The sequence below is a fragment of the Cebus imitator genome, unplaced genomic scaffold (assembly GCF_001604975.1).
Source record: "Cebus imitator isolate Cc_AM_T3 unplaced genomic scaffold, Cebus_imitator-1.0 Scaffold656, whole genome shotgun sequence".
NCBI lineage: Eukaryota > Metazoa > Chordata > Mammalia > Primates > Cebidae > Cebus > Cebus imitator.
The window spans coordinates 1-15,260 of NW_016107971.1; the positions used below are offsets into that span (position 1 = coordinate 1).

Consider the following 15,260-nt stretch of genomic DNA (forward strand, 5'->3'; position numbering starts at 1 on the left):
AAAAAAAAAAAAAAAGTCCAGAAGGAGAGAAGAGTGGGAATGGTGAAGAAGTAATATTTGAATAAATAGTGGCTGAGAAGTTTCTGTAATTGTTGAAAGACGTGAGTCTGTAAACGAAATTTATTCTGCTAAGCAGGAAAAAGAATAATAGTAAATCCACACATGTATAGTAAAATTTCAGTACTTTAAGGATAAAGCAAAATATTTTGCATGGCTCAAATGGCAATTTCTTCCTTTTTTATAAAGGTAAAATACACATAATATAAAATTTACCATCATTTTAAAGTGTAAATTCAGTAGTATTAAGTATATTCACGGTACTGTGCAACCATCATCACTACCTATTTCCAGAATTTTTTTCTTCATCCCAAACTAAAACTCTGTACACATTAAACAATAACTCCCATTTCTCCCTTCACCATCCCTAGTAACCTTTATTCCACTTTCTGTCTCTGAATTAAGTGAAAAATTTCAACATTATCAGAGGGAAAATATACCCTATAAAAGCCCAACATTTAGACCAACAGGGGACTTAAAAACAGCATGATAAATCCCAGAAAATAATGCAGTTCTCTAACAGCTTCAAAGTGCTAAGAAAAAAATATATAACATCCTCAAAATTTCTACTCACCTAAACTATTACTTAAGAATGAGGACAAAATAAAGACACTTTTAGATCTAGAAAGGTTAAAGAAATTTGCTACGCATAGAAACTAACTGAAAGAATCATTAAAGGAGCATGCTTTCAGCACAAAAAGTAAATCGAGAATGAAGGATGAGAAATAAGAAATAGAGGTAAACATAGAAGTCAATTAACTATGTTAAAAATTTCATTAGTGAGTGTAAGAAAAACGGTTTTATGTTTAAAAATGAAAACTCCGGACAATGGTCATAGAGATTGGAGAGGTGTGGGGTTTTTTGTTTTTGTTTTGTTTTGTTTTTTGTTTGTTGAGACAGAGTCTCGTTCTGTCACCCAGGCTGGAGTGCAATGGCACAATCTTGGCTCACTGCAACCACCGCTTCCCAGGTTCAAGTGATTCTCTTGCCTTAGCCTCCCAGGTAGCTGGGACAACAGGCACATGCTACCATGCCCAGCTAATTTTTGTATTTTTAGTAGAGATGGGGTTTCACTATGTTGGCCAGGCTGGTCTCGAACTCCTGACCTCAGGTGATCCATCGCCTCAGCCTCCAGAATTGCTGGGATTATAGGCGTGAGCCACCGCACCCAGCTGAGATGTGTTTAATGTGGTATTACAGCACTAAAGCTTGCTGAGACTCTCTTTTGGTTCACTGCTTTATCTTCAGTTCAGTCAGTAGTTGAGTAAGTAAATGAGTGAATAACAAAGCTGTCTTTCAGCTCTTCTTTGGCTGCATTCTCTGACTCCCACAAGTCAGTCCTGCCTTCTGGAGCACCCATCCCAATTCCTAGAACTACTGCTCAGAGGCAGTCCTTGACGTCACAAAAGAACTGTGGGAAAATTCTGTAACTTCCTTTAATTGTAAAGTTTGACTTAGAGAGGGCCCTGGACTTTGAAAACCTCTCTTGCAGTTTACTTCTTGCTGAAACCTGTCATTTGTCACACTTTTGCATAGTACTGCTTTCTGTCTTTTGTAAGCTTGGGTTTCCAAGTAATAGGAATTGTAAGACAATGAGGACAGGCCAATGAATATGGCTTGAAGACTTGCTGGTAACCTTAGGTCACAAGTGGGTAGGTTTAGGAAGGGACTGTGTGAGCAGAAAGTGGAGGAATGTATGCAGGTCAGTAGGCTACGCATAGGAAGAACTAGCCAAAATGGGTTTCAGGATTTAATCAGGTGCTTGAGTTTTTGCTTGTTTGTTTTAATGCAAAGAAGGCTTTTGGGTACAAAAGACTAACGGCCTAGGGAGATGGACAAGTTGAAGATAATGGAAGAAAAAGATATAAATGCATCAGTAGAATTGTAAAAGACAAAAAGTTCCAAATTACCTGCATAAAAGTTGGCCTCAGAGTAAGGAGGACAAACATCTCACTCCAAGAAAAATGCAAAGAATATTATGATGAGGCAAAGATTAGGAATAGCTGCTGTGGAGACCATGCTAAAGAAATATTAAGAGATATAACAAAATAGTAGTTCTGGGTATTAAAAACTGTTTCACTGGCTCCAAAATGAATTATCTTTAATAACTGTAAGATTTGCTCTTAAGATGCCCTTCTCCAGGTCTCTAAGATGACCTCATTTACTTAGCAAAACAAGGACATCCATCAAAGTTCCATTTCTGTCTTCACAGTGATGTCTCTCTCTTTCCCTGAGTAGAGGAAGAGAAAGTTTCTCTTTTCCAGAACCATAGCTTTTCACTTGGGTTCTGGTTTGATACCTTCCTGACTCTAGGACCTCATACTCTTTCCAATATATTGGGCCTTTTCCCCCCCGCTGATTTCAATCTTTTGTAAGCTTATCACTTGTAATCACTTCTTTTAAGAAGATAAATATTGCCCCAACTTTCAAGAAATTTGTCCCTTGATTCGTTTGTCTTCTCCTATTTTTTAGCATCTTTTTTATTGTCAAACTCCTTGGTAAGTAAACTACCCCCACTACTTCAGTTTCCTCCACACCAATGATCTTCTTGCACTACTGCCATTTAGTTTTTTCTCTCTCAATTTCTCATATACTGAAGAAAAGCATTTATGAACTCTTACTATGACTCTGGCCATATGTTGCTTCTTTTTTTTTTTTAATTGTATTTTAAGCTCTGGGGTACATGTGCAGAATCTTGCAGGATTGTTGCATAGGTACACACATGCCATGGTGGTTTGCTTCTCCATCCCCCCATCACCTTCATCAAGCATTTCTCCCAGGAGCTGGGTTTTTTTTAAAGATCAACAAAACAGACTGATAGCCAGACTAATAGAAAAGAGAGAAGAATTGAATAGATGCAATAAAAAATGATAAAGGGTATAACATCACTGATTCCACAGATATGCAAACTACCATCAGGGATTACTACAAACAACTCTATGCACATAAACCAGTAAATCTGGAAGAAATCGATAAATTCCTGGACACTTGCACCCTCCCAAGACTAAACCTATTCAGTAAGAAGCTGAAACCCTGAAGAGGCCAATAACAAGGTCTGAAGTTGAGGCAGCAATTAATATCCTACCGACCAAAAAAAGTCCAGGTCCAGACAGGTTCACAATCAAATTCTACCAGATGTATAAAGAGGAGCTGGAACCATTCCTTCTGAAATTATTCCATACAATACAAAAAGAGGGAATCCTCCCTAACTCATTTTATGACACCAACATCATCCTGATACCAAAACCTGGCAGAGACACAACTAAAAAAGAAAACTTCAGGCCAATATCCATGATAAACATCGATGCAAAAATCTTCAATATAATACTGGCAAACCAAATGCAACAGCACATCAAAATGCTATCTTTTTAATACATAATGTTCTCCTGGTTATTTTTTAAACAGTCTCTAATTTTAGTTTTGATTTTCTGTTTAATCCAGTTATATATAACAATTTTCAAAACTATAGTGTTTTTAAAAGATAATTTTTAAGAGAAGTCTTAGATTTGTAGCAAAATTGAGCAAAAGGCACAGAGAGTTCCCATGTACCCCATCCCCATAAACACACACAGCCTCCCCAGCTGTCAACATCCCACGCCACAGTGGTACTTTTTTTACAATCCATGAACCTACATTGACACATCATCGTCACCCAAAGTCCATAGTTTACATTAGGGTTCACCCTTGGTGTTGTACATTCTCTGGGTTTTGACAACTGTATAATGACATGTATCCATCATGATAATATTATGCAAAATAGTTTCACTACCCCAAAAATCCTGTGTGCTCCATCTGTTCATCCTTCCTTACCCCCAGAACCTCTGGCAACCAATAATCTTTCTACTATCTCCATAGTTTTGCCCTTTCTAAAATGCCATAGAGCTGTACGTAGCTTTTTATTTCTGTTTGAATATATGGAGATGGGGAGGAGAGAGGATATCTTTTTGTTATCATTATTTTAAATGATGAAATAAACTTGTTCCTTTATATTTACCATATCCCTCAAACATAGCACATTATGGAAGCCAGTATTATCATCATTTTCATAGAATTTACTGTACTTATTTCTAGTAATCCTATAAATAATTAACCCCAGCTCTTCTGGGAACTCCAAGAATGGTAATGCATAAATGATTCTTTGCTAATCCAGAATAACTTGGGAGATATACAGGCCCCAGAAATAAAGTCCCTGGGAGTCTCAACGTTTGCCTACAAGCGAAGGACTCTGGGAATGCCTCTCTCATCATCCATGTGGCTATAATTCCAAGCATTGAAGGCACACATTCTCTTACATATAAATACACATACTGCCTTAGTAGAGTGATTTAAATAAAAGATAAATCAACATTCAAATAAACTAAATTCTTCCTGTGGCTGCTTGAGTTTTCTCTTTTACAGGTTAATATGTTTTGTATAATGCTTTGCTGAGACCTGGCATTATTTTGCAAAGACAAAAGTTTATTACCTGCAGTAAGCAGATCTTAATGACTGTGACATAGGTTTCAGAGGAATACCATTTTCATCTAAGCTCCATGATAGAGAATAGCTAAGTTTTCCTGATGTCAAAAGACAGAGTTCTTCAGTTCCATTTCCCTCAGGAAGAAAAGGCACATCTGTTTAAAAAAGGCATTCAAAACATATGAATTGTTTTAAGTGCAGTTGGAGCACATTGTGGGTTTTTCTTTTCTGACTTTTACTTGTGGAACTCTAAGAACACAAAGGAAGATCTGTGCTAACCCCACTGTTATCTGAGTGCTCTCCCTCATCTCCTCTTTACGATACTTCAAGGACTACAAAACAGAAGGTAAAGACTAAGATGAATATGTAGAGGTGAATATCAAGCTTTTCCTCCTTTTATGTCTGGAGGTTTCTTAACCATTCTCTGTGGGCCTGGCTTCCAGCAAGAAAGGACCACTGGCAGTAGAATAAGAGGCCAGCAAGCTGCACTTTCTCCTCTTTCCCTGCATTCCCGAGTCTTCTGCATCTCCTCTTTTTCTCTCTTAATCTCCAAAGACTCCAACAACACTTCTTAAAACTTTTGTTGAGTGACCAGTGTTCCCTAAATTTTTCAAGTCCTGAGTCTTTTCTCCTATGTCTCCATAGCCTATTTTTCTGCTTTATCTGGACTTGAAGCAAACTCCATTCTTTCCTCATTCTCTGCCCTTTTTCTCCTCTCTTCCCTTTGCTCACTTGTTCATACTTCCTTACTTTTCTCCAAATGGGCCCAAGTAGTTGCAAAACCCCTAGGAAGATGAAAGAAAGGAATCATGGGGAGAAGGAGAGGAACAACAGTGCTCTCAGAGACACGCTAACTTACATTTAACAGTATAAAAGGAGCAAAATCAATTGAAAAACAAAGAACAGAAACATCCCTTCTTTCTTCTCTCCTTTTCTCTGTCCCTCCCTCTTTCCTTCCCTCCCTCATTTTCTTCTACCCTTTCCTACACAGTTCAAAGATAAATCCATATGTCCGCGAGCACCTGTAGGTTCACTAAAGGAGAGGTAGAGGCAAAGCAGCCAGCCCACTCAAAAGCAGAGCTCACTTTCCAGAGAGCATTCTGTCCTTGCCTACAAAAAGCACGGGTGCTAACTGCTCATTTGAAATTTCCCAAAAATCTGACCCAAGACAAGCTTTAAGCAATTTAGCTTAACATCTGAATTAATAATTTAATTCACTTTAACAGAATACTGTAAATACAGGGTCAGGCACAGTGGCTCACACCTGTAATCCCAGCACTTTGGGAGGCTGATGTGGGAAGATCACCTGAGGTCAGGAGTTCGAGACCAGCCTGGCTAAAATGGTGAAACCCCATCTCTACTAAAAATATAAAAATTAGCCAGGCATGGTGGCGGGCATCTGAGGCATGAGAATCGCTTGAACCTGGGAAGTGGAGGTTGCAGTGAACTGAGATCGAGCCACTACACTCTGTCCTGGCTGAGACTCTGTCTCAAAAAAAAAAAAAAAAAAAAAAAAAAAAAAAAAGGGAAAAAATTTTTCAAAAAAAAAAAAAAAAAAAAAAAAAAAGAATGCTGTAAATATAGGATTTTGTACTTATGTGAATGACCCAGGGTCATTTAGGAATATGGTACTCAGGAAGAAAATAGGGAGAATATAATATTTTTAATAAACTCACTGCTTCCTACTTCTCCATCGGCAGGCATGACCAGCTTATCAGAGCTAAACTCTACATATTCCAAAATGTTTTTACCTTTCACCTCTGTGTAGTTAGGTAAAGGTAAATATAGTTTGGCCAGTAAGCTTGTCCTTTTGCTTTTTTCATAAACCTAAATATAAAAGAAATGGTTGATAGCTCACTTAAAATACAACATAGAAAAAAGGAAAAAAGAAGCACCCTTAACAACATATTTTTATTCATATTTTAAAATACCAGACCATAAAATAAATAATGCTCTATAGTATTTCCTCCACATGATTATTAGAAAAGTAGCCAGTCATGTCCTTGAAATGCCTTTTACTGGCTTCATACAAGGGATTATGAATACAGTTGTGAGAATACATATCTGAGGTACATATAATACCATACTAACTTAATTTTGTGTAGCACTTAAACAATTCTTTATCTCATGTAAATCTGATAGTAATTATAGGAAATAAACATTATTTTTATTTTATAAATCAGGAAATGGAAGCTCTATATGAAAATATGTTTGTTTTTATTATAAGTGATTGAGACCCAGTTGAATTGCTTAGGAAAAAGGTAGAGTCATTGGTTCATGAAATCCAAGGATGAGTTAAACAAGCCATGGAAGCCAGAGAGGGTGGAAAAGCTCCAGAAGAAAGGAAAAGGGGGTACAGAGTAGACAGTACCATAGAGGTTCACTGAGTGCTAAACCCAGGTCTTCTGATTCTATAGAATGTGCTTTTACTACAATTCCATTTAAGTTCACTGCCATAACTATAAGCCAAACTTACTATTTTTTTTTTTTTTTTTTGCTTGAGACGAAGTCTTGCTCTATCACCCAGGCTGGAGTGCAGTGGCTCAATCTTAGCTTACTGCAACCTTCACCTCCTAGATTCAAGTGGTTCTCCTGACTTGGCTTCCTGAGTAGCTGGGACTACAGGTGCCTGCCACCATGCTCGGCTAATTTTTGTATTTTTAGTAGAGATGGGGTTTCATCATTTTGGCCAGGCTGAACTCGAACTCCTGACCTCAGGTGATCCACTTGCCTTGGCCTCCCAAAGTGCTAGGATTACAGGCATGAGCTACCACACTCAGCCTAAGCAAACTTTTTTCAATTAAAAAAACCTCACTTTGATCCATGCTGTGTTGCCACTGCATGGGAAAACAGTGATTGTGCTCTAAGAAGGAAATCAGAGGGGAAAATTTCTCCTTGAAATATAAGAAAGAATATGCCAATAAAAGTGATGACTTATTAGCCAAGAAATTAAAGAAAAAGAGAAGTCAAAGAGGCACCTATTTTTTTCTGGTTATCTAAATACTTCCTTGCAAGAGAGAATTTAAGACACCACACTGGTACCTTTGACGAAGGCATCCCTACTGCACAAAGGTTTGTAGGAGTTGTAGCTCTGTGAAATAAGTTTCTTATTGTAAATCAGTAAATTGGCTAACTTTCAGAGAAAATGAACTGATAAATATATTCAAATGTTGAGTTGGCATTTACAGGTCAACCTTGTGAATTTGCTTAGGGTGTGTAGGATGCATTCTCAGTGGACTGTCAAATCCAGGTTCTTGGATTACAGGCTGGAAACCAACTTCTGGACAGCACGGTAAGTGTACTAAGATAGAGAATTGTAACAGTTGAGGGATCCCAGGAGCCAGTCTTGTCCCCTGATGACAACTGTCAACACCATGGTGCAGATGAGATTGAGCATCTTAAAAGTGTTAAGAGTGAAAATGCGTGTTTTAAATGGGGAAACTACACATACAAAAGCTCAGAGGTAGGAAATTACAAGGACGTATGGCAAAAGACAAGCAGCTCAGTTTGGCTGAAACGATGAATGAATAAAGAGGAGTAGTAAGAAATGAATTAAAGGCGGGTCATGGTGTTCCACGCCTGTAATCCCAGCACTTTGGGATGCCGAGGTGGGCAGAACCACTTGAGGTCAGGAGTTCAAGACCAGACTGGACAACATGGTGAAACCCCGTCTCTACTAAAAATACAAAAATTAGCTGGGTGTGGTGGCAGGTGTCTGTTTCCCAGCTACTTGAGAGGCTGAGGAAGGAGAACTGCTTGAACCTGGGAGGTAGAGGCTGCAGTGGCGCCGGGACTATGCCACTGCACTCCAGCCTGGGCAATAGAGTGAGACTCTGTCTCAAAAAAAAAAAAAAAAGAAACGAAAAGAAAAGAAAGAAATGAATTAAAATGTAGGTTAAAGTCTGTTAGGCCAGGGCATATCAATTTATTTTGCAATTTTTGCACTTGCTAATGGTGAATTCATTTCTAACTAGATTCATCTCCCTCCCTGCCTCTTAGTTTGTTAGGCTCATACGCTAAGCGATAGAATAATAAAGGAGTCAAAATACACTATTTGGGGAGGCAGATTTTAAACTTTGAGTGATTGGATTATTATATCGCCATGTACTTTAGGTACAACAGTAGGAAAGTATAGGCCTCTTTTTTTTTTTTTTTTTTGGTATTAGGAATTCAGTGTGAAAAGCTGGCATATTTTTAATGCAGGAATTTCAACAGAGGGACACTGTAAGATGGTGGAAACTTGAATACATGAATAATGAAGAGAACATCTATCAGGAAGAGAACAAAATTATTCTACACATTATAAAATAATTTGATTTATATGTGTAACTATAATTCTCTCCCTACTCCTCAAGCACCCCCACTTCCTACACACAAATCTTTATTCCCTCTTAACTTTTTATTCAGATCCAGCTTCAAGTTTAACCTTGACATTAGTCATCAAGACTTCTTGTCTAGGTTCCTACGCTGTCTCTCATTTTTTCCCCATCATCCTATTTTCTTCTTCCATTAGTGTGGTGGTTCTTACAGTGGAATCTTTGGACAGAGACTGGGGATCTCTTGTGTGTATATTCTTTCATCTGATTCTGAGAGGGATCTAACTTCCAAAAAAGAGGAAAAACAAATACAGCAAGAGACTGAAGCCACCAAGTCAGCGGTGTGGAAGTCTGTTTGATAGAAATCATTCAACACTTAAAATAGCTATGCTACTCATTATATTTTAAACAGAACTTTTCTACCTCATTGCAAATGAAGAGTAGTGCTGCACATCCAGGAATGAAGAAATTTTAGCATGAGAGGAGTATTTGGAACATTACAAATCAAATAACTTTGTACTTACAGCATAAAAGACTATTGATGAATTATACATTTATAAATATCTTATCATCTATCCATAAAGATTTGTCCATCTCTTAACATCAAATAAATTACTTATCACATAAAATCATAGCTAACAAAAAATTTTAAATTATGTATGGCATAAAATAAGATACAAAAGTAAATGACAATGGCATACCTCCAAGCAAATCACTTCAGGCCAATATATTAACTGAATATTGAAAATTTGCTGAAACGTGACTTTAAAATCAAACTGTAGGGGAGATATTGAAGTACAAGAAACCTGTTTATTGTTGTAGAATATTTTAATAAAGTATTTGAGCTTTTGAATTTTGGCTCGCCTCTTTTGTTCATGCCTAAAAATTAAACAAACCTTTAAATCACCCTTAAGGAGTAGAACAGATATAAAATATTGTTCTTTCAAAATGTATATTATCATGTTAAACAGAATATAATTTCAGAGGACAAATGTTATCTTTATATCAAATAACACTTGTCTACATGTGGATAAAAATTTATTCCCAGTCAAATGTTTTTAATGAAAGAAATGTACTCAAAATATGTACTCAAAAATAGAAGAACTAAAATCAAGGTACTGTAAATCATTCAGCTATTACATTACTAAATTACAATTTAAAGAGATTACAGCACTTATCTACCAGATGTCTTATGAGAGGAAAAAACTGAGGGACTTGGGAATGGGTAGGAGAAGTTGAATAAAGAATTTAAAAATATTTCCTAACTTTAAAAAGACATGCACATAGATTACATACACAAACACACAACCCTCCACACACCATACTGCCAATAACTTCAAAGATGTGGCTCTAAGGCAACAGGCTTGCTGTGTCCTCTTAAAGGTCTTTGTAAATCATTGTAAGCTTTAGGCTGTGTACTCCTTTTCTCCAGGACAGTGGGAATGTCACCCTATCTTTGAACCCAAAGATCAAAGGAGCAAGCCAGGTTACTTCCCTGGGGGAAACACTTGTTGAAGCATAAGTTGATCCCTTGACTGATATAAAACTCCTAGAGTCTAAAGTACAATAAAATACATACATATATATGTATATGTATGTGTGTGTATATATATATATATATATATAAACTCCTAGAGTTTTCCATTCATTCATTAATTCACTCAATCAACATTTATTGAATATCTTCTTAGCTGCAAGAGAACTGACCTAGTGATATTTAAGACTTGACCCTCTTTTTTAGAAGGGAGAAGGCTGGGTGGAAGATAAACCCTAAGTTGAAACATAAAATCCCTTTCTGCTACCCAATCTAATCACCCTGTGGGCCCAGTATGTTCCTGCCCTATTACCTGTCCGTCTCTGTAAACTTCTCAGAGAGTTAGGGCACAAAAGATTACCTATTCTTCTTATTTCCCTTTTGGCCTCCTTCAACCATATTCCCAGTCACCTTTCAAGAAATATCTAAGTAAAAGTTACCCTTTCTGTTGTCCTCTAAAAGTAGTTTTAACAATGAGTTCATGAATTGATTATAAAAATTCATTGATTAAGGATTACATTTATCTTCAGGATATCTTGACTTTCTCTTTACCTATAAACTTTTTAAAATTCTTCTCTAATCTCTGTATTCTTTTCACTTCTATCCTCTATATCAACATATTATTCTTTTCTGGAGAATCAGTTTTTATTCAATTGTGTGTTTTAAATAGATGACAGCAATGCTATCAGATAGTAATGGCTCTGCAAATACATAAAACATCATATGTCTTTTTGCCTTGACTTCTACTAAATTTTAGTCTAGGTTTCCCAGCACAAATATGTTCTTCCTCCTTTCTTCTCTCTCCGTCCAACTTTCATTTTATGGCTCCTGTATTCTTACCCTTATTTAGACGGTCTTTTTATATGGGTGTCCTATATAATAAAAGATCTCAGGCCCTTTCTGGAAGTAGGTACAGAACAAATAAAGGATTTCTCCACTGCTGCACTTCTCTGGTCAGAAAGTGGGTGGTGATAATTGTGACTTTGTGTCTGCTACTCGTTAGGTTCATTGTTAATGTAATCATCCAATCATTCACTTAATAAATGTAAACATTTATTGAATACCCACTATGTTCCAACACTGCTAAATGATGCACATTCCCAATAATCAAAGATGGACTGGTACCAAGTGTGCCATGGGATAGAGATGTTGAAAAATTAGACCTGGTACTCTGCCATATCCTCTTTAAGGGAGATGGGATCCATAGGCCTAGTAGATGGAGAAATGGGTTACCTATGATGTTTGTTTTTGCATAACGTTCTAGGCATAGAGAGAAACATTATAGCTCAAGGAAGAAATCACAACTGGGAAGTAAAGAAGTTCATAATGTCAAAGAAAATTGTTCAGAGGGCCCTCTTGATGTGAAATAGTTTTTATGAGAACCAGAGCTCCTTTAACAAGCAAAGGCAATGGTATATTACTTTTTACAGTGGCTTTATATCTCACCTATATATACCTGAACAAAAATTACTACCATAGCAAACTGCTCCCCCAACAACATATCAATATATGAACTCTAGCAGTGAAGATACCATAGTTTCTATAGAAAACCAAACTGATTTATGTCCCACCTCAGTCATGTATTAGATGTGTGAACCTGGGCAATTTCATTTCCTATAAGCTACATTCCTTCTTTAAGATGAGGATAATATGGAACTCCATAGAGCTATGATGACAATGAAATGTGAAAATGAGTTTTTAAAAACTTACAGTGCCTGGCATATGATACTCACTCAAGAAATCCCACTTTAATATTAAAAACAATACAATTAATAGACAATATATAATAAAAAAAATAATTCTTTAAACATGCTTACAATGAACACTTGGATAAGCTTGTTAATTCTGCAGTGAAAGAAAGTTGTGGCCTCAAGGTAATTTGCTTCATTCTTTCAATTTCTGTTTCGTCTGGAACTAGATATGAGAGCCTCTAGAAATCAAAAAGTAAATATATAATTTACCATGTACATCCCTTGTGTGGGACATTTATTCTTAAAATTCATTTATTTCTTGTATTTGTCATTTTGTTGGATAACTGTTAGAAATACCAAGATTTTGCATTCTACCAAAAAATGAAATATTATAACTAGTTGAGTTTAATGTTATTTTGCAATATAAATACCTCTTGCTTTTTCCCATTCTTAAGTTCTTTTCCTTCAGTTTTCTTCTCAGTTTCAGATATTTCTGAGATTTGTTCTTGTTCTTGTTCATCACATTTATTTATTTTTATCCTAATTAATAATAAATAGAATTATTGAAAGCAGAAATAATGGAGGTATTTGAGAGTTGTTTGAGTTTTTGCCAACACACACACACACACACACTCACACACACACAATCTGTTACAAGTAATTTTACATTCTGAGGAAATTACCAATTTGATAAATATTTTAAAAGACTTTATAAATTTGTTCTTAGCTTGCACAAATTTCTCCCTGCTCAGTAAATTTATCATTGGTGTTTACAGTCCTTTCTAAAGGTATCAAGAAACCTTTCCTTTGGTGAGAATAAGTAACAGGGGAATGGGGAGATAGAAATTAAGGGACACATACCCTATTTTCTCTCATTTTTCTTCCTCTCATATTTTTTAAGCTGTGAGAACTTGAGCAGGTGATCAGGGTGATATCAAGTAGTGAATCATAGTTGGTGTTTATGCATAAACAGTAAACAGCTCATGGCATTAGCACTATTGCCACTACTGCTGCTACTACTACTAGCTAATCCTTATATAGTATTTACTAAGTGTGTGCCAATAGTGTAAGTACTTTACACATATGAACTGATTTAATTATCACAACCCTATGAAGTACTATTATTCCCCTTTTATTAGTAGTTCAATAAAATCCCAGTTACCTGAACAGCTTCAGAAAATTATTGATCTAGGAGTCAAGTTTTTCTGATAGTGTAAAAGTTTATTGTTTTCAGTATAAGGTTTTGTTTTCCATTTTAATCATTTAAGAAGGAAATCCTTTGGTAAAATATTATATGCTCTGTTGGGAATGTAAAATGGTGCAGCTATTTTGGAAAACAGTTTGGCAGTTCCTCAAAAATGTTAACTACAGAGTTACCATGTGACCCAGCAATTCCACGCATATACCCAAAAGAAATAAAAGTCATCAGCAGCAAGATGGGCACTGTCAATCTGCAGAACGATGTGAGCATTGTCCACAGCATTTGCAAAGATACGAGCTCTCAGGTCCTCGATGGTCTTGAATTAATGGCTCCAGTCTCTGACCTGGGATCCCTTCTTCTCCAGGCGCTTCTGGATTTTGCTCTCCAGCTTCTGGTTCTCAGTTTCCAGGCTTCTCACTCTGTCCAGGTAGGAGGCCAGGTGGTCATTTAGGCTTTATATGGTCTCCTTCTCATTCTGGATGTCTCCCATTCCCGCCAGACCCCCAGCCATCCCCACAGCAAGGCCCCTGGACCCCATGCTGCCCTGGAAGCAGGTGGACTGGGGCACGGAGATCCTGGCAGAGCTCCTGGAGCCTGCATAGACACTGGCCATGCTGCTGACCAGCCGGGCGCTGTAGCTGGGCACCTGGATAGAGCCCAGGGACTGATAGTTGGTGGAGAAGGTATAGCGAGTGGTGAAGTTCATGCTGTCCAGGGAAGAGAGCGAGAGGACAAAACTCAGACTCTGCCAACAACATATATGTTCATATATTTAAGATACAAATTCTTAGTTGACTACCTGGAATAGTTGCCTAGCTTCTAGATGTCTTCCTAGTCACTGTGAATTCCGTTATTCATGAGCAGTTCCTTAGGAGACCAATAAGAGCAAATAGAGCAGCCACTCACCTCTGAACCTGTAACTTTATTGGGGTGCTCGTAAACCCTTGCTGCTGTCGAAGAGATTTAATCTGTTTCCAAGTTCGTAATATACTGTGTAGTAGGGAGAGGTCCTTTCCCCTTTCTAAGTCATAGAGCTGTTTTGTATTACTACAACAAAAATGCCAGCAAAAATTTGTCAGTGGATTAGAACTAAAAGCCTTCAAAAGTGGCATGGAAGAATGTATTGCAATAACTCTTGTGAACTCTCTCCCCACCTTCTTTTTTCATTTTATACACATCTGAACCCCCCATCTTACTATATTTTATGTTACCCATGGCAATTCCATTAGAAATTCATTCCTTTATGACTTAAAGGTTTTTCAGTATTCAAAAGTGCCCTACTAAAATTTGCAAATGCTCCTGAGAAAGGAAATATCCCAGCTAGAACTCTACAAGATTTTTTTTTTTTTTCATTTTTGAGACAGAGTCTTGCTCTGTTGCCCAGGCTGGAGCTCTGTGGCATGATATCAGCTCACTGCCATCTCCACCTCACAGGTTCAAGCAACTTCCTGCCTCAGCCTCCCAAGTAGCTGGGACCCCAGGAATGTGCCACCGTGTCTGGCTAATTTTTGTATTTTTAGTAGCAATGGGTTTTACCATGTTGGCCAGCCTGGTCCCAAACTTCTGACCTCAAGCGATCTGCCTACCTGGGCCTCCTAAAGTGCCGGGATTACAAGCATGAGCCACTGAGCCCTGCCAGAACTCCACAAGATTCTGAAGTACCAAAAAGAGAAGAGCAATAGTGGAAGAAAGCAGTAATAAAAGAAAGGGGGTAGAAAGCCCATATGTTTTGATAATTGCACTTGCTATCTATTCAGCATTTAGTTAATTTCTGGTTGGCACTTCACTATTTACAAAAAAGAAGATGCAAACCAGCTGGTGCATGTCCCTTCCAATACTTTGGCGCTCCCACAACTTTTATTTTGCCACCTAAGTTTTACCTGGATGGTTCCAAAGCCACTAATGAGGGATTGGCTTAGATTTAGGATGCCAAAATCTCAAAAGGTTTGATGGGAAAGGATGGTAGTAGCCCAACACCATTGAGTTTGAGTCAATCTAACAAA

At 37.3% G+C, this 15,260-nt stretch overlaps 1 protein-coding gene across 1 annotated transcript in view; it reads right to left on the minus strand.

Moving 5' to 3' along the window:
- Positions 1 to 6,191: 6,191 nt before the first annotated feature.
- The window catches only part of LOC119469446 (protein CC2D2B-like), a gene marked incomplete at its 3' end in the record, with an annotated part of 36,301 nt that continues 27,232 nt past the window's right edge, over positions 6,192 to 15,260 (minus strand). The window contains exons 4-8 of the mRNA XM_037734713.1: positions 14,164 to 14,304; positions 12,488 to 12,596; positions 12,183 to 12,295; positions 9,533 to 9,710; positions 6,192 to 6,342 (exon numbers count right to left, since the gene is read on the minus strand). Coding sequence (XP_037590641.1) covers positions 6,192 to 6,342; positions 9,533 to 9,710; positions 12,183 to 12,295; positions 12,488 to 12,596; positions 14,164 to 14,304 — 692 coding nt within the window. The remainder of the gene's footprint in view (positions 6,343 to 9,532; positions 9,711 to 12,182; positions 12,296 to 12,487; positions 12,597 to 14,163; positions 14,305 to 15,260) is intronic.